Below are 18136 nucleotides of genomic sequence, written 5' to 3'. Positions count from 1 at the left end.
TGAGCCCTGCATCAGGCTCTCTGCTCAGCGGGGAGCCTGCTTCCTCCTCTCTCTGCCTGCCTCTCTGCCTGCTTGTGATCTCTCTCTCAGATAAATAAATAAAATCTTTAAAAAAGTGGAGGACATTTCATCTATCCTCTCAGAGCTCTTAGAAAATCCCTGAAGGAGGTGAGAAGGGAAGAAATACTAATTTAAGCCCATGTGATCCAGAGTTCACAGCTCTGTTCCAATCCCAAATCTCACCTTAATGTAGGGGTTCCCTATGTACGGCCCAATATCGGCTCTGGACATTTACAGTCCAGAGTAGACAGGCTGTTGCCTTCCAGATTTTCCAGACTCTAAACATGTTGGGGTCTGGGATAAAGGGCTGGCCCAGAACCTTGGTGGCCTGCCGAAGATGGACTTTTCTCCAGGTCAGAGTACTTAGACAGTAACTAGGAACTATTTGATGTTCATTTCAGGCTGGGGCTGAGGTTCAGAAATACATATGGTGTGTGTGGGGTATGTGTGTGTGTGTGTGTGTGTGTGTGTGTGTGTGTGTATGTGATGCATACCTTTCTCCTCTCCCAACTTTGTTTCCTGGAACAGATAGCTTGGTGAAAAGGAAAGGAGAAATGTTTTGCTACAGTGGTGGGGGAGAGACAGAGGAAAAGGACGTGAGCCACAAGATGCTCATGTTCTGGACCACTGGAATGGTCTCAGGCCTCTCCGCAAGGGAAATGGGGGAACCAGAGCAAGAAATTCAATCTCTCAAACTATATTCTCTCCTAAGTCTCCAACCTACAGTTTCACTCTAGGACAAGTGGGTAGGTTTGGACTCCGTGGGGCCAGTGCCTTGGTGCTGACTTTCCACTTGATTGCAGAGTGAAAACTCAGTCTTCATTTCTAGTGGGGTCTATACACCGGGAGCTCTAACAGTAGCCAGCATTTAACCTGATAATTATCATCTACAGCCATTACCCCCCACCCCCCACCCCCGCCTTGGAAAAACAAAACAAAACAAAACAAAACACATGGAGATGGGGGTGGGGAGGTTGTAAGGGAGTCCTATCACTTCCTGGAATTTGTAGGTAGGTTTTTTGATACATTCCCCATTCCTGAGTCCCATCCAAGATCGCAGGGGCTAGAATAACGAAGGCAGAGTCTCTCAGAACCCAAGAAACTGCTGCAAACTCCAAAGACGTTGGTTGGGAGTCTCCATTTGAGAATCCCCCCTCTGTTACTCCACTTCCAGCCCGTGTATAAGCAGGGAGGCTGGAGGGCTTCTCAGGGCCTTCCAAGAAGAGGGTAGAGGAGGTGATCTCTCCCACCAATCTGGTCCCATTTAATGGGCCACGGTGGAGTTTACACCCTAGAACTGACCATCCCCACTTAGTCAGCCAGGGTGACCCACGGAGCCAGGTCTCAGGGCAGCGCTCGCCTCAAGGACCTAATACGTGGGTTCCACCATAGATCCTTGCAGAATCATCAGTGGCCAGCCCAGTGGCCTATTTGTGGCTCTCTCTGCGGTTTTGCTCCCCCACTAAGGCCCTCAACCTCCAGCCGAGCCCTCCTTTCTCGGCTCCTGCCTACTGCCTGCTCTTGTGGCCAAAGGGAACATTGAAGCGGACTTAGAGAGCTGGTCCAGCCCTTCTCTCCTTACACAGGCAGATGAGAAAACAGGCTCGCAGAGTGGAAATGACTGTCCAAAAAAAATCTGCTTAAGACTTGGGCTCTGCACTGTTGCCCTCTAGGCCCAAAATTCCTAGAGGTTTGGGCCAGATCTGCGCTGGGCTTTCCCAGCTTGAGAGCCCCGGTGCGGGGTGCGGGGGTGGGGATGACTGAAGTCTCTGCCCAGCAAAGCCCCGGTGGGAAGAGGGGGCTGGGGACATTAGCGCCAGCAGGCCTTCCAAACTGGGACAGGACACCCATGGCAGGCAGGGAACAGGCTGTTTGGCCCACAGCGGCTGGACCAAAGGACTGGAGGTTCTTGGTGTCTGTTCAGCGACCCTGAGTTTTGACCCCTCTCCTCCCTCCCTTCTTCCCTCCCCTCCAGACCCCACTCACGGTTCTGGGGCTTGGCTTGGCGCTTCCTCGGATTTCCAGGCGCCAGCAGGGCGGGCAGCAGAGGCCCTGCGGTTGGGGCTAGCGGCTTCCCTTAGGAGACCATCTTTTCACTGCTCCTCAGATCCAGTGTTCCATACTGGAGGCCCTGATCGGCTCCTTTTGTAGCTCTCTCCTCAGTCCCTGCTTCTGAAGCATCTGGATTTGTCCTGAGAGGGCCCTGATCCCAGGGTTGTTGCCCGGGGTTCCCTTGGTGGGGAGGGACGGTGACAGTGACGGTAGTAGTGGCCTCCTGCAGATCCCTGTCTCCAGTCTCTGGTTCTTGCAGCTCCTGTATCCAGCCATCATTTTTTCCCAAAAGACTTTTCTCTAAGGTCGGGGGAGGCCCCGCCTGACTTCATTTCTGAGAGAAGGGTCTGGGCCCCCTCTCACTCCCAGCTGCTGGCAGGGCTCCGCCGCCACAACCAGCTCCAGGCCGCCTTGCCGATTGCGCTTGCCAGGGGCTGGCTCGGAGCCGACCCCTTCTAGACTTGGAGAAGAACAATGGAAAATCGAGAGGACCGGAAAGGAGAAAAAAACGAGAGCGGGCGTTGGGGGGGGGGGGGAAGGGGACAGAGCAGTAAATCAGAGATAAGGGAGAAATAAATAATAATTAAAAAAACACAAAAAAGAAATAAATGAGAGGGAAAGACAGAAAAGGAGAAAGGGGAAAAAAGGCAAAACGAAAGAAAAACGAAAGGAAGAAAAAGCAAACGAAGAAAAAAATAATGTAAGGGACAGATAGGGTGAAGGGAATGGTGTAAGGGACAGACAGAGCGAAGGCGACCAAAGGATAAATAAAGTCACACGGGGATGGGGTGGAGGAGGAGGTAAGCACTACAAACAGAAAGAACGCAAGAAAGAAAGGGCAAAAAGAAAGCTCGTTAAAACTGAAGGAAAGAAAGTCATAAAGGGAACTATGAATGCAAAAAGGAAAGATAAAAGAAAAAAGAAAAGAAAGATATCAGAGACTAAAGACCGGACGAAAGAAAATGCAGAGGGGAAGAAAGAATGTTAGAAATGACGAAAGAAAAGGGCACCCCCCTCCTCCCCGCAATTAGGCCCTTTCGTAAAGGAAGCGACTCCAAGCAGTTTAGCGGCAGCGGAGCCCCGAACTTTCCAGAAAAGGAATTGTCGCCGCCACAGATAAATTCGCATTATTCTTCACGACCGTCCTGAGGCCTGCGGTTGCCGAGATCGTATACACTGTGCCAGGTGGCAGAACGAAGCCACCAGGCGCTCACCTCGCTTTGCAAAAAAATACATAATTTCACAAATGCCCCAAGTGGGGCTACGGGGCGCCTCTCGCCCCCTCCCCCTTGGCCAGCGGCCCGAGCCCGGGCTGGGGCGGGAGTTGACACTTAGGTTCCAAGTCCCCGTGGCCGGAACCCCTGGGGGCGCGGCGGCTGCGCTCAAAGGCCCGGCCATAAAGGTCATAGGCGGTCTGTGGGGCCGCGCTGAATGGGCTCCCGGAGGTAAACAGACTCTTAACTTTCAACTTGGCCTTGACCTTCCTGGAGGTGTCTGGGCGGTATGTAAAGGAGCAGCTGAGGCTTTCAGGGCGTTTGGCTGGGTCCGTAAAGGGAGCTGGGGGTGGGGAGCAGCTCCGGGGTCCCGGAGGGTCGGCGGCGTGGAGGCTCCCAGCAGGACACAAAGGAGCCTGTGGGGCTGTGGGAAGGGTTGGCTCACCCCCCTCCCCACGGTCCCGCTCGCCCCCCCCCCCCCCCCCCTTCCCCCCCCCCCCCCCCCCCCTCAGGCTGGGAGATCAGGAGATCTGGGTTGTCCTGAGACCTTAGCGGAGTTCAGGTGGAGCTCCAGGGAGGATTTGGAAGCTCTGAGTCTCTTTTCTCTTTGTGGGCACCTCAGAAGTACTCAGGGCTGAGAGAGGCAAGTGAGAAGTGACAGGTACTCTTTAGGGCAATTGTCCTTTTCAACTGAGAACAGGTGGCTGTAGTTGATTAGACGCAGGTACACATAGAGAAGCACAGATAGAACTCAGTTTTATTCAGTTTATAAAATGCTCTCAAGTGCAAGATTTCACTTAATTTTCACAGCATTCCTGTGAATCATTGTCCCCAAGAGGAGACAGATAATTTCTACAGATAAGGACAATTAGTCCTACCTTAGCTGACTCCAGTTAAGGTCTATGATAGGTCGCAGACAGATGCACATACATATGCTGTACAGATTACGAGAACACATGTTCATATGCTAATAAACATGACATCCAGAACTATTCCCTGGGATCTAGTAGATACTAAATAAATTGTAGCCTATAATGAAAACAGAAACAAAAATCCCGTGGTACTTATTTGTACTTAAATGTATCTGTTTACATAGGGGTCCACAGCACAGCTGGGGAGCTTAGGGAGGTCTGGGTGTGAGTTCATCCTCTCTGCATTCCACAGTAATGCAGAGCCCGGGGCATTTGGCTGCTTATTTCTACGGCCACGGATGTGAACTAAAACACTTCATATCCCCAAATCACAGTGACAGGCAGTGTTGCTAGGAATCTTTACATTCTTGTGTTTAATTATTTTTCCTTCTAAAAAATAGAGATAAAACAGAAGGACAGTAAAGTCCAGAAATATCAAGCGTACAACTTGAATTTTCGCAAGGGAACGCACCCAGGTATCTAGCAAGTAGACTGAGCTCCGGAACATTTCCAGCACCCCTGAAGGCTTCCTTATGTCACCTCCCAGTCAGGAACCTCCCTCCCCAGGGTAATCTCTTCTGATCTCTATCACCATAAATAATTTTGCCTGTTCTTAAAAAAAAAAAAAGATCTTATTTATTTATTTGACAGACAGAGATTGGCGCAAGTAGGCAGGGGCGGGGAAGCAGGCTCCCTGCTGAGCAAAGAGCCCGATGTGGGGTTCTATCCCAGGACCCTGGGATCAAAGGCTTTATTTAACTCACTGAGCCACCCAGGTGCCCCAGTTTTGCCTGTTCTTGAACTGAACAGAAATAGAATCATACAAAAGTTGCTGTCTTGTGTCTGACTACTTTCATTCACATATCTGTGTGACTCATTCATGTTGTGCATAATGGTAGTTTTTTATTGCTACATAGTACTCCATTCTTTAATTAGAGCATGATTTACTTAACCTATTCTACTACTGATGGACCTTTGGCTTGTTTTTATTTTTGAGCTCCAGTGAACTGGGCAGCTTTGGACATTCTAGTACGTGCCTTTTGATGGACAAAAGCATTCATTTCTGTTGGGTATATGTCCAGGAATGGAATTTTTGGGTCATAAGCTAGGATTAGAATTATTTATTTCTGGGTGCCTGGGTGGCTCAGTGGGTTAAAGACTCTGCCTTCTGCTCATTCCCGGGTCCTGTGATGGAGCCCTACATCGGGCTCTCTGCTCAGCAGGGAGCCTTCTCCTCCCCCACCTCTGCCTGCCTCTCTGCCTACTTGTGATCTCTGTCAAATAAATAAATAAAATCTTTTTAAAAAGAATTATTTATTTCTAAATTTAGGGATCTGTATACCTGTCCTGTCATCTACCAAGTTAAAAGCAGTGAAAAGGGGCTCGTGGCTGGCTCATTTGGTGAAGCATGCAACTCTTGATCTTGGGGTTATAAGTTAAAGACCCACATTGGGTGTAGGGTATACTTAAAAAAACCCCAACAATAAAGTGTAGAAGTCTTAGTCTGTAGGTACAAATCCTGGTAGTTCTGCTTTTCTTTCTTTCTTTTTTCTTTTATTTAAAGATTTTGTTTATTTGACAGAGAGATCACAAGTAGGCATAGAGGCAGGCAGAGAGAGAGAGGGGGAAGCAGGCTCTCTCCTGAGCACAGAGCCTGATGTGGGGCTCGATCCCAGGACCCCGAGATCATGACCCAAGCTGAAGGCAGAGGCTTAACCCACTGAGCCACCCAGACTTTCTGATCTGCTTTTCCTTGTTACACAAGCAAGAGGCTATGACAAGAAACTAGAAAGCATCAAAGATATATCTTCTCCTTTTTCTCTCATATTGTTTTCAAATACCATTAAATCTATCAAGGGTTTTGTGCTTGATGTCTTCTATTACTACCGATGTTTGTTGAGGGTGAGTTTTAATCTCAGTACAGCCGCATAGCTTGGGGAAATTCCAGTTTGCATGGGCCCTTTCCCCAAAGATGGCTCAGGTTCAGGTTCAGGTTGGTAAGGTTGAGCCTGGCTGAGCCCACCTAGAGTCAGAATGGTTTGTTCTATATAATTGCCATGACCTTGGTGTGGAGTGGAAAAATTCCTGCCCTCTCCAGAAAAACTAAAGGAAACGTAGAGTCAGAAGGATTTGATTTGGGGGGGGGGGGTAGCAAAGGAAACAAAACCTCTGAAGGTTTGTGAAAGAAATTGGTTTGAGTCTTCTGAATTTCACTGTACAAAGGGGCCCTACAGAGGGACCTCCAGCAATTCTCGCAGAGGCGGGGCTCTCTCTCTCCCTCCCTTTTTCCTTTTAAGGAAATGTAAAGCCTGGATGAAGCAGATAGGGGTCCTGGGCTTTCTGAACACTCAGCTTGGGTAGGAATGTGCCAGGGTCAGGTGCCAGGTCAGTATAAGAGGAGAGCTGCAGGGCAGAGAGGCGGGACATCTTCTTCTTTCTTGGGGTCCAAAACTTCTGCAACTAATGTATGGTCAATTAGGCCTGGCTTCCCAGAAATTCTTTAAAACCCAGAAAAGGGGGGAGAAGAGGTCCTTTTTTCTGGCTGGTACTTCAGGATTTTGTAAGATCCTCTCCCATTCCTTCCTTCAACTTTTCTCTTTTTCTCTTTGTGCTGATGTCCCTGAGTCTCTCTCTCTCTCTCGATATTCGGGTCATGCGTGTCGCCTCTCTTCGTATCTCTTTCCACATCATTAAATTAAAAGCCAGACCCTCTTTCACAGGCTACGTCTAGAAACTCCATGTCCGTTTCAGATCTGAACGTTGCACGTCCCAGGCCCCAGACCCTCACCTCATCTTCGGAGATCTTGTCTACCCCCTCCCCTTCTGCCCCACCCGGATCTGGGAGCCGCCTGGGCGGTAGCTGGGATCCTTGGGGAAGGGGCTTCCTAGGCACTTCCTATGCGCATCCGGAATTGGAGGGGCACCCGGAGTGAGCTGGGATGCTTGTACCCAGGATCCCAAGCCAGGGGCTCACAGAAATACCTTCTAGTCTCCATTTCCCAGCCTCCTCTAGTTCACGCACATTCCCAGGTTCCCCTTTCAGGCGCAGAGCGGCCTCCGGCCCCCCCCCCCCCCCACCAGCCCAGGAGACGACGCGCACTTTATAGGGAGAGCTTTTTATTCTCTCGTTAAACCTGCCAAAGCATGGGAGACGGGGAGGGAGAGGAGGCGGGCGGAGGTGGGTTTGGCTCCTTGTCATCTCTCCCTCCTTCTCCTCCCAGTTCTCCCCGCCCCCTCCCGCCACGGAGCTCGGTTTCCCCGAACTGGGAAGAGGCTTTCCTGCCTGTTCCTGTTTTCCAATGCAATAAAAGAGAGGGAGAGGGGAAGAGGGAGAGAGGGGAGGAGAAAGGGAGGGAGGGAGGAAGGAGCGGGCGAGAGAAAGACAGAAGCAGGATAAAGTATTTTCGCAATTTCTGCCATGAAGATTTTATGAGCTTCTCTTCCCGGGGCTGCAGCCAATCAGCGCGCGTGCCCTGGCACCTGCGTGTCCTGCGTCAGGACGGCCGGGCTGGAGCGAAGGCAGGCGCCCTGCGAGCTGGGAGCGATTTAAAAACGCCTTGGATTCCTGGGGGCCCGGGTGGGGAGAGCGAGCTGGGCGCCCCCCGGATCCCTCACCCCCGGCACCCCATGAGCCGAGCCTCGGCCCCATGGAGCCCGGCGATTATGCCACCCTGGACGGGGCCAAGGCCATGGAAGGCTTGCCCGGAGCCGGAGGGAGCCGGAATCTAGCCGCCCGCTCCCCGCTCCCCAGCCACCCCGCCGCCGCCGGGGCCCCTCCGCTGCTGCCCGCCGCCGTCAGCTATGCCCCCCTGGACCTGCCGGGCTCTGCGGAACCGCCAAAGCAGTGCCACCCGTTCCCCGGGGTGCCCCAGGGGACGGCCCCCGCTGCGGTGCCCTATGGCTACTTTGGAGGCGGGTACTATTCCTGCCGGGTGTCCCGGAGCTCGCTGAAGCCCTGTGCCCAGGCGGCCACCCTCGCCGCCTACCCCGCCGAGACCGCCGCGCCCGGGGAGGAGTACCCCAGCCGGCCCACCGAGTTTGCCTTCTATCCGGGGTACCCAGGACCCTACCAGCCAATGGCCAGTTACCTGGATGTGTCGGTGGTGCAGACTCTGGGCGCCCCGGGGGAGCCCCGCCACGACTCCCTGCTGCCTGTGGACAGTTACCAGCCCTGGTCCCTCACCGGGGGCTGGAATGGCCAGATGTGTTGCCAGGGGGAACAGAACCCACCGGGTCCCTTCTGGAAGGCGGCATTTGCAGGTAACTTGGCCCGCTATTTTGGGTCCCGTTGGTGCTGCCAGGGAGGTTGTAGGCCGCTCTGTCAGGGGAGGAAGTGAAGGGAGCCATGGCTGTGGGCTTTGCCAACCTCGGAGGCCTTGGGACCAGCTTTTCATTAGGTCCGAGTGTTTGGTTCTTTTTGCTGCTGCGGGGCTCAAGCTGTTTCCACCTCTCAGATCCCAGGTTTAATTCCACCAAAAGGACTCAATTCAGTGAGTAGGGGAGGTGGGGTGGGTAGGAACATAGTTATCAGATATTCTGTAAAGAATTCAAGCCCTCATTTTGTCTCAGATGAATTTTTCAGTTTCCAAAGCAAATTTTAGATTTCCTGAAGTCATAACTTAGGGGTGCGTATATGTGTGCATGTCGTGTGTGTATGTGTGTGGTGTGTGTGCGCGTGCGCGCGTAAATGCATGCCCTTCTCTACTTAATTTGCCTGCAGGATCTATAAGAGTGGCCAAGAGGCTGAAAATGCATGTGAGGGTGGGTATGTGTGACTGTGGGCAAAGGTCTGGCCATGCGCGATGGGTGTGTTTGCAGACCTGCAGTCAGTCGCGAGGACAGTGATAGGTGACGGTGGCCTGCAGAAGCCTGGTCTTTCCAAGCCTGAGCGGTCATCAGAAACCAGCCGGAAGTCAAAGTGTCCCCTGGTGCTCTGGGGGAGAGTGTATGCATGTCCAGAAGGTGATCTGGGTGCTCCTGTAGGATTACTTAGCTTGTGGGGCCGGGGGTCTTTGCCTGGGCTTGTGGGCAGAGGTCTGAACGAGATTTTCTCTCCCTCCTTCTCCTGGGCACAGAGTCAGGCGTGCAGCACCCTCCAGATGGCTGCGCCTTCCGACGTGGCCGAAAGAAGCGCATTCCTTACAGCAAGGGCCAGTTGCGGGAGCTGGAGCTCGAGTATTCAGCGAACAAGTTCATCACCAAGGACAAGAGGCGCAAGATCTCGGCAGCCACCAGCCTCTCAGAGCGCCAGATCACCATCTGGTTTCAGAACCGCCGGGTTAAGGAGAAGAAAGTCCTGGCCAAGGTCAAGACCACCACTAATCCGTGAGGGAGATCCCTGGCTGGGGAGGTGAGGGAGAAGTGGGAGTATCCTGGGGAGACCCAGAGTCCAAGGGTGCCAGGCTAGAGCACAGGACTCTGTTGAGGGGCTCCCCGGCCACAGCTCCTGGGCTGTTCCTCAGGGATGGCCTGGGTGCCCCTGTGTGTTCTAGGGTGCCCATGAGGCCCAGAGTTACAGTTCAGTTCACCAGAGTAACACACCACCCACAGGGCCCGTGGCAGTCATAATCATTCATCCTGGTGGTGGCAGTAATCACCATAACCAGTATGAGTTACTATGATAATTAGTTTCGTATTTTCTAATTAGAGCTCTGAAGAGCACTTTAGAAACTGCTTGCATGAATTGAGTTTATTATGAATAAACTTGGAGGGAGACTCAAGGCAGGGAAGCTTCCTCTGGATCCACTTACGTTTCCAAATCCCATCCCCCATCCCAGTAACTGCAGCAGAGAGGAGAAAAGGCAGATTCATCCCTGGGACTACTGTTTCTTATTTAGCATTTTTCTAAGATGACCCCTGGGCAGGATGGACAACCCTAGAGGGCACCTCTCCCTCCCTCCCTTCCTCCCTGCCCACTCCCAAGGTTGTACCCGGCCGTCTCAGAAAGTCCCACTGTGAACTCTTAGATTTTGTCCTTGGGTGAAAACGAAGCCAGAGAGCTGCCCTCCTGAGTCCAAGTCCTTCTTCCTGCAGAAAAACTGAGTTTGAGAAAGCGCCTGGATAATTCTCCATCTCTCATTTCCTTCCCTAAACTTTCCAAGTCTTCCCTTAACGTTCCCAGTGGTTTTGTCCGGGTTATGGTTCATTGGGCATTTGGGAGCTGCATGAGATAGGTATTTGTGGCCTTGTAGACGTGCCCCTCCCAGGCACAAATAGGAACAGAACTAGAGAGTAGAACGTGACCCTACTGGCAGGCACGTCGCAAACACGCTGGTAATAGCCAGTCTGGAGAGAAAACCGGAAAATGACCCTTCACTACCTATTCCCCCTCTGTTTGCCTCCCCTTGGTACCAAGAGAAGCTTGCAGGGGGCTTCGGGCCTGGGAAATGGGACAGGCCCTTTTGTGTGTGTGTGTCAGGGGAGAACAGCAAGTGGCAGAAACCCAGAGACCAAGGTCAGGCATCTTAGGCAACTGGGGCTGCAGATTTCTTGTCACTTTGCCCTGGTTTAGTCCAAGTGCCCTGAACCCTAGGTGGATGGAAGATCACGTTGGCACCTACTCTCTTTTCTCCATCCACGTAGACAGAGACTCATAGTATGGAATTCCAGAAACCTGGGGCAGACTGGCTGTTTGCAGAGCTGCAGAGCCCAGGACCCTGACACGGAGTCTTCACCTCTGTGCTGCCTCCCTCCTGCTGTGTACCTGGGCCCAGGGCCCTGTGGGATTCAAGACCATGGTCCCGCAGCCAAGTCAGTGGGTTTGCCCTGGGTCTTCCTGTAGCCTGGGCTGGGGCATCCAGGCAGACACACTCCCAGCGATCCACAGCCCAGGTTCCAAGTGGAGAGGACCTGCACCACACATGATCCAAGCCACCATCGGAGCAGCCTGTGAGGCCCGCGGTACTGCCACAATGGCCTCTAGGAGCTGGCTCAGCCTCGTGGTTCTCCAGGAAGCCCTGTGTTGCCCAGGGTTTGGGGTGTTTACAGCCCACCGTTGGGTGGGACCCTAGTCCTGGCTCCTCTCCTGGGAATGAGATGGGAAGCAACTCAGATTCTCCTAAAATCTATTTACCAAAGAGGAACCCAGGGCTAAGGGGAAAGGCCCCAAAGATTGCCAGTCACCCTCCCCTCTTGGGTCTCGAAAGACTGTGTGGGCTTTGGGGTGTGTGTGTGTCAATTTTGTGATTAAAAAAACAAAAAGCAAAAAACAACAACAACCTTCCAAGCCCCGTGGTCCAGTTTAAGCTCTTGGGTAAAGCGCCTGGCTCAGAGGAAGTACTTCCTGCCTTTCACAGTCTCCTTCAAGGGTCTCCGGCAAGTAGCTTTGAACTTTGCAGGTTCTCAAGAATAGTGTGTGCAGACCCCTCCCTCACCACTTCAGAAATGGCGATACTTCAGTGCCTATGGTCATGGGGGCAGGGTGTGGGACACATCAAGGGGGGTCCATGGTGCGGGGTCCCCACAGGAGGAGAGGAAAAGCCCCACAAGGGGCTGACACTTTAGGACTAAACTAGCCAGCCTAGTTGGAGGCCTGAAAGAGACCTCGAGACTCTGCTCTCCCAAGGCTCTATCTCCTCCACACCGTTACCAGGGACTGAAAGCTTCGTTCTATTACCCGTTCGCAATAATTTCCAGAACGAACAAAAGATTTGGGATTATAGAGATTTATTATAAACTCAATGTGAGTTTGTGGACTATTACAAAGCCAAGGGCGCCCCCTTCCGGCAGAAGTTTGCTATCTCAGGGAAACTCGCCAGGCGGCTGGGCCTTAACCCCCCAACAGAGCCTCTGGCTTCCGGATGCCTGGGGTGTCGGGCCTCCGGGGGTGAAGGGTTTGGGGCAGCTTGTGAGAGAGCCAGGATCCGGAGCCGCCTGGAATTGGGCCAACGTACCGGCAGATGGATCGGTCCAGCGAGCGGGAGAGCCAGGAAGAAGGCAAAGAGGGCAGCACGAGATACGTGGAATAAACAGGCCAGTCGGGCTTCCAGGAGCAGGACTGCGGCACCTTCTGCCCCGGGTCTAGGACTTCAAGCGGCTGGAGTGTTATCTTCCTCCGCAGGGCAGTTCGCGGCGACACCGCCCCCTCATATCCCCCCTCCCCGCCCCGCCCAGGGATGAACTTGGAACCTGTGCAAAACAAAACAAATTTAAATTTCTTTTGGCTTTAAATCCTTTCATGAAACCCTTTTCCAAACACCATTTTTACTCCCTAGGCAAATTAGACACCCTCCCACCGAGATCGAGCATTTAAAAATCTCTCGCTAATTTGTGTTCCATTTCAACAAAACCCATCTACCCGCAGTCGCTTGTCTGCAGCGATTTGGTTTGGACTAGGGCCATCTGCAGCTACTGGGCAGCGTGTCTTGCTAAAAATTATTCAGCCTGAAACATGCGAACACAACGTTCATAAATAGGCGAATTCAGACAACATTCTCATAAACAAATTCCCGGGGAAGCGTACAAATAGATTCCCGAAAATACCCCCGAGAGTCTTTATCTACCAGCGACGCATAATTGTCCTCGGAGCTGCCCTCCACGCCCTCTCCCGGACTCCGAGCTGAACACCTCCGGCTGCGAGTCTCAGCAGGCGTCCAAACGGGATCAGAGGGTCGCGTCTACGCCGGCTGCAGAACCGAAATCAGGTCTAACTCCAAAGCCGTTGTATTTTATTAGGCTTCCGGAGGCCGAATTAGGGGGGGCACTGGTGGAGAACTGTATAGACGCGACCTCTGGAAGCTCTTTTCGAATCTAAATTCCCGCGGCAGCCCGGCGGAGAGCCAGGCGGGGGGGAGGCTCCAGCCCTGGGGTCCTTTACTCACGCTGGCGAACGCTGCTGGCCGCTCGGGACACCCCCCGCCCCCACCGTGGCTGCGGGCGGCGGAGAATCCGCACCGCTGTGTCCCCCGCCCTCCCCCCGCCTTACTGTGAGTCGCTCCAGAGCCGGAAGCTGCCCCGGCGGCTGGAAAAAGGCCCTGATCAAGCCCCGCCAGCGCTCCCAGCGGCCCGGCTCCCTTCCTCCAACGAGAAAACTGCCCTCCCCGCCTCCCCTTCATTAAAGTTTTATCCGAGGCCCTAAGTGCTGCACTTTAATTAGGCTTCCTTCGGGGGAAGCTCTGCGCCGCCGCCTGCGTCCGGTCTAATAGAAGCCGCAGAGCTACTACAATGGTGGGTTAGATACCTAAACCTCCAATAAAGCGCGGGGCGCCTGCTGCGCGGGGGCCAAGGAAGGCCGTGCTGCTGTTTTTGAAGGAATTTGTCTCTTCTTCTCGCAGACCTGAACAGTTCCTCTCCAGGAAAGGGGGCAGAAAGCCCTAGAGCGAGCCCTCGGCCTCTCACCTGAGTGGGACACCCCTCTGTTCCCCGCCCCCGCTCCTCCCCCCCGTCGCGCACCTCCACCCCCCGTCGCGCACCTCCACTCCCCCTCCCCCCGCCTCCGCTGCTGATCTGGGCCTGGAGAGATACTTAAAAACATCCAGTGGGGGCACTGATGCCAGCCTTTCTGCCTCCGTCGGCTACAAGTTGCCTCTGTCTAGAAAGGGGGTGGGGGGTGGTCGATGGGGGGAAGGAAAGAGTTCCACCACTGGCTCCCCTCCCCTAAACTGCCCCCGAAGTGAGAGAGGGGACGGCGGCAGCAAGAGTTCAGTCGCCCCCAGAATGAGGAAAAGCGACAGCTTTTGCCCGAGCCCGGAGGGAGGGGCAGGGACTTTGCCATTGAACTTGAAGTTTCTGGTAGGTGGTCTTCAACGCCTCCGCCCTTACTCTCTTAAACGCTTTGCAGGAAGAGGGGGAAAGGGGGAGGAGGGGTGTGGGGGGCACCTCCGGTCTTGGGAAGGCGGGAGAAGGTCAAGCCGCGGGGGAAAGCCTGGAGGGACCTGAAGAAGGGCTGGGGACTCCGAGGTTGGGGGGAGGCGAGGAGGCCTCTGTATGCACTGGGGAGGAGACACTCTGGCCTTCGCCCGAAGTGGGGAGCCTTCTGTTGTGCGCCTTCTCCCTGAGCCCCGCCCCAGACTCTCCGCGCTCCTCTCCTTTCTCCTCTAGCCTAAGGTGAGCCAGCGGAGCCCTGCGCCGCTCCGCTCGGGAGGCTGAAACCTCCAGGCCGGCTCCTGCCGAGCTCAAGGCCTTGACGCAAGCTGAATCCCCGGCCGGCCTTTGCAGAGAGAACACGAGTGTTGTGCACCCATTCCTCAGACCAGGGACTGGCTAGTTTCAATACCTCCAAGAGTGCGTTTCTCCGTAATAAGATAAATGAACTGACCCATGGGCCGAAGGCGTTGCCGCTCTGTCTGGGACCCGCTTCAGAAAGCTCTGGAAAGGTCTTCCCAGGAATGCGGAGAGTCCACGATCTAGGCGGGCAAGGAAGGGCGGGTAAAAGGAACTCGAGCCCAGAGACTGACCACCAGGCGAGGGCATCTCCACTTTGGTTCCTGGAGAGACGCGCAGCTGCGGGAGTGGAAAGCGCTTCGTAGCATGCGGGACGGGCGTGGCCTGGGCAGGGGACAGGCTGGCAGGTGGGAACGAGCGCCAGCCACCAGGCCCCCCAGATGACCGCTGTTGGTCTCCGAGTGGATGGAGTCCTGGCAGAGACAAAGTCAATATTATTGTTAATGCTACTGCTATTGTTCTTATTTAAAAATCAGAATTCTTTGCAACACACCTGTTTTTGAAAACTCAGTGAAAATGAACTGTAATGAAAACGCTGATGATTGACTAACTCACCGTTAAGAGAAAGGCTCTGGCCCTTAAAAAGATAAATCGGAGGGCGTATGGCTGGCTCCTGGGAAGAGTGTGGGACTTCACTTCCGAGTGGAGAGTTCAAGCCCCATGTTGGGTGTAAAGATGACTTAAATACATAAAAGGTGAAAAACAAATTCAGTCTATTTTAGTCTCTGAACCGCTGTCTCCCCACCCCCCACCATTCCTGAATCCTTTCCAGAAGCTTGGTAAGCGCCAGGATCTGAGGAGCAGCTGGAGGGGATCCACGCTGCTGGTGTTATGTGGACAGGGTTCAGAGCTGCAGGAGGGGGGCACTTGCCCAAGTCGTTAGGCACTGACACTGCTAATCCTTTGGTTTTAAGGGGAACACAGTAATCTACACGCACACTCTGGACTCACCGGTACCCATTTTCCCTCCACTCCAAGCGAACGCCTCCTGCTCATGTCCCCTTTGAAGCTACTGCTCTCACACTGACAAAACCTACAATTGAGCGCACACTTCATAAAATGAGGAAATTGAGACCAAGAGAGGGTAAATTACTTGATCAGAGTCCCTCGGCCTGCTGCAGCAGAGCCGAACCCCAAAGCAGGAGCTCTTTTTTTTTTTTTTAAGATTTTATTTATTTATTTGTCAGACAGAGATCACAAGTAGGCAGAGAGTCAGGTAGAGAGAGCGGGGGAAGCGGGCTCCCTGCCGAGCAGAGAGCCCAATGCGGGGCTCCATCCCAGGACCCTGGGATCAGGACCTGAGCTGAAGGCAGAGGCTTTAACCCACTGAGCCACCCAGGCGTCCCAAAGCAGGAGCTCTTAATGTCTAAAATCCTCTGTCTACACCACCCGGAGAAATCAGGAATCCCAGTTTCTTCCTGCATGCCCCTTTTCACAAGGGCCCCCTGGACACTGGCAAACACCTGTTTGCATCAGCAGCCAGCTTCTGATGCCACACAGGTGCACTTAAACTCCTTAGACCTACCTTCACCTGGGTGCACCAGGCAGATTTGCATAAGTGCAAACAACACCACCATCAACACGTGATTAAAGACAAACGGAAATTTAGTTCAATCCACTACTCATTTACCCAGGGCCTACCGCGTGCAGAATCTTCCCCTGGGGGTGGGAGGCTTTTGGAGAGACATTGGAAAGACCATCTCCCATCCCACTGAGCCCTGCCTCACGCTTGCCGCCAGTTCTTGGGTCTACAGCTTCCTCAGATGGGACCTCTGACGTCGCGTGGTGGGGTCCATGACTACAACCAGAACAAGTCTTTCTCACAAGGACTGAGAAAGATTCGCCTCTCTCCCCGTGGCATCTGGGGGAGTTTCCCAGAAAAGGTCTTGGAGTAACACCTTGAAAGATGTTTATAACATAAATCCAGGAGGGAAGATGCGAGCAAAACTCGGGGAGGAGGCTGGAAAACGCAGGCTGTGCAGAGATCAGTGGGGCCCGGGGCTTTGGCTGGGAAGAGCAGGCAGAGGAGCGGGCACCGGCGTCAGCACCGGGTTCTGAGAGCTGGGCCAAGCCTGCGCAGTGAGCCGCCGCTTGTAGCCGTTCCTACGGTGACCGCCCCACTCCGGCGCAGGCGGGACTGCACCAAATGTCGGCGTCGGCTACCGGCCGGGCACCGCTGGCCCCAGGCATGGGAAAGGAGACAGCGGGCCTGGTACCCTTCCTGAGGACCCTGGGCTCTCCATTCTAGCCTCGTCCTAGACCTGCGCTCGGTCTTTGTCCGACTGACGGTTGAAGTTCACTGCCCTTCCCCCTCCACGCAGGGTTTTGTCATCGAACTTGAGCCAGGCTATAAACATTCCTTCACCCCTCGGGGAGCTGGATCCGGGCGCGGAGCGGGCGGAGAGAAAGGGGGCAGGGGAGGGTTGTGGAAGGACCCGGAACGGAGAGGCCGGGCCGCTCCCAGCCAAGCCTGCACTGCTTTATCAACAAGCGTCTGTTCTTTGTCTTGCGCGGAAAACTCGCCAGGTCTGCGTTAAAAATCCCGGTTATTGAGGCTCTCCAGCAAGTGAGAGCCGTGTAGTAGTCAGGATCGACATAATGGCAGCTTTTTCATTTTCACTCTTTCCTAAGTCATGTTTTCTTACCTTATTTTTAGGCAGCAAAATCCCCTATATATATATATATATATATTTTAATCCCTAGGAAAAACAAACGCATAAATAGCAAAGGAGGGGCGCCTGACCGGCCTAGTCGGTGGAGCCCGAACTCTTGACCTCGGGGCTGGTGAGTTCAAGCCCCATGTTGGGTGTAGAGATTACTTAAAAAATAAAATCTTAAAAAATTAAATACCCAAAGAATAATAGCTAGAGCAGATGGATTATTAGAGAACATTCGAGCACGTTATTCTGAGAAGGTCGCCTCTGTTTTCAAAGCGCCCCTCCCCCGGTGGGGTGATTGCAGCCGGCAGCCGCGGAGGCCTAAGGAGCCCTCGGTCTCCTCAGGCTCTGGAACCTTGAACTTGGGAAATGGGGCGTCCTCCCCACCCCCACGTTCGTGGCGGAGAAAATACTGGCCTGCGGAGACGCCAGACCTGGGAAGCTGGCGCGGCCTTCCCAGCGACAGGGCGGCGGAGGCTGCACAGAGCGGCGTGTGGGGACGGAGTTGCGGATTTGGGTTTTTTCCATTTTCTTCTTCTTCTTCTTCTTCTTCTCCACCCCCCCCCCCTTTTTTTTCCTTTTTTCTTTTTAAGGAATCTAGGATCCTGGAGCAAGGGAGGATCAAAGACTTTATCCTGCGGTCTCTTCCTGGCTGCATAAACTGCAGTGTCCTGGGGACAGGGCGCGCAGGGTAGGGGGGACTCCGCTACTCCAGGTCCCGGTGGCGGCCGGCTTCCCCTCCCTGGCGGGTCGGCGACCGTCAAGAAGGCACCCAATACCGCCGAACCAACGAAGAAGCACCTGGCCTCCTGATTTGGGGTCAGATCTAGAGCCGGGAGGCAGCACCACCCTGGCAAACCCGAGAAGAGGCCTGAGGGAGTTGTCGGGATGAGAGGCTCCCCGTTCTCCCCAGCCCCCCATTTGGTTTTTGCCTGCTACGGGACTCGGATCGAAGGGGTTTGTCCTTTCATCTTCCTCGGCGACCTTGGATCCCCAGGCTTTCTGGGTCCTGGAAAGACCCCAGCCAGGCCTTCTCCCTTTGTCTAACTTTGCCCGAGACGGGGGGGGGGGGGGGGGGGGG

At 53.9% G+C, this 18136-nt stretch overlaps 2 protein-coding genes across 2 annotated transcripts in view; one reads left to right on the top strand and one right to left on the bottom strand.

Moving 5' to 3' along the window:
* The first annotated feature begins 7758 nt into the window (after window positions 1-7758).
* Window positions 7759-9901, top strand: HOXB13 (homeobox B13). The gene is made up of 2 exons (XM_059379099.1): window positions 7759-8497; window positions 9313-9901. Exons 1-2 carry the CDS (start codon window positions 7885-7887, stop codon window positions 9564-9566), a joined length of 867 nt encoding a protein of 288 aa, XP_059235082.1. The 5' UTR covers window positions 7759-7884; the 3' UTR covers window positions 9567-9901.
* Window positions 9902-12071: 2170 nt separating this feature from the next.
* Window positions 12072-18136, bottom strand: part of LOC132003218 (uncharacterized) — a 60374-nt gene continuing 54309 nt past the window's right edge. The window contains exons 6-9 of the mRNA XM_059378559.1: window positions 14954-15077; window positions 14493-14811; window positions 12739-12861; window positions 12072-12619 (exon numbers count right to left, since the gene is read on the bottom strand). Coding sequence (XP_059234542.1) covers window positions 12604-12619; window positions 12739-12861; window positions 14493-14811; window positions 14954-15077 — 582 coding nt within the window. The 3' untranslated portion in view covers window positions 12072-12603. The remainder of the gene's footprint in view (window positions 12620-12738; window positions 12862-14492; window positions 14812-14953; window positions 15078-18136) is intronic.

This window comes from Mustela nigripes, chromosome 16 (genome assembly GCF_022355385.1).
Source record: "Mustela nigripes isolate SB6536 chromosome 16, MUSNIG.SB6536, whole genome shotgun sequence".
Taxonomy (NCBI): domain Eukaryota; kingdom Metazoa; phylum Chordata; class Mammalia; order Carnivora; family Mustelidae; genus Mustela; species Mustela nigripes.
This window is presented reverse-complemented; position numbering and strand designations above follow the sequence as displayed.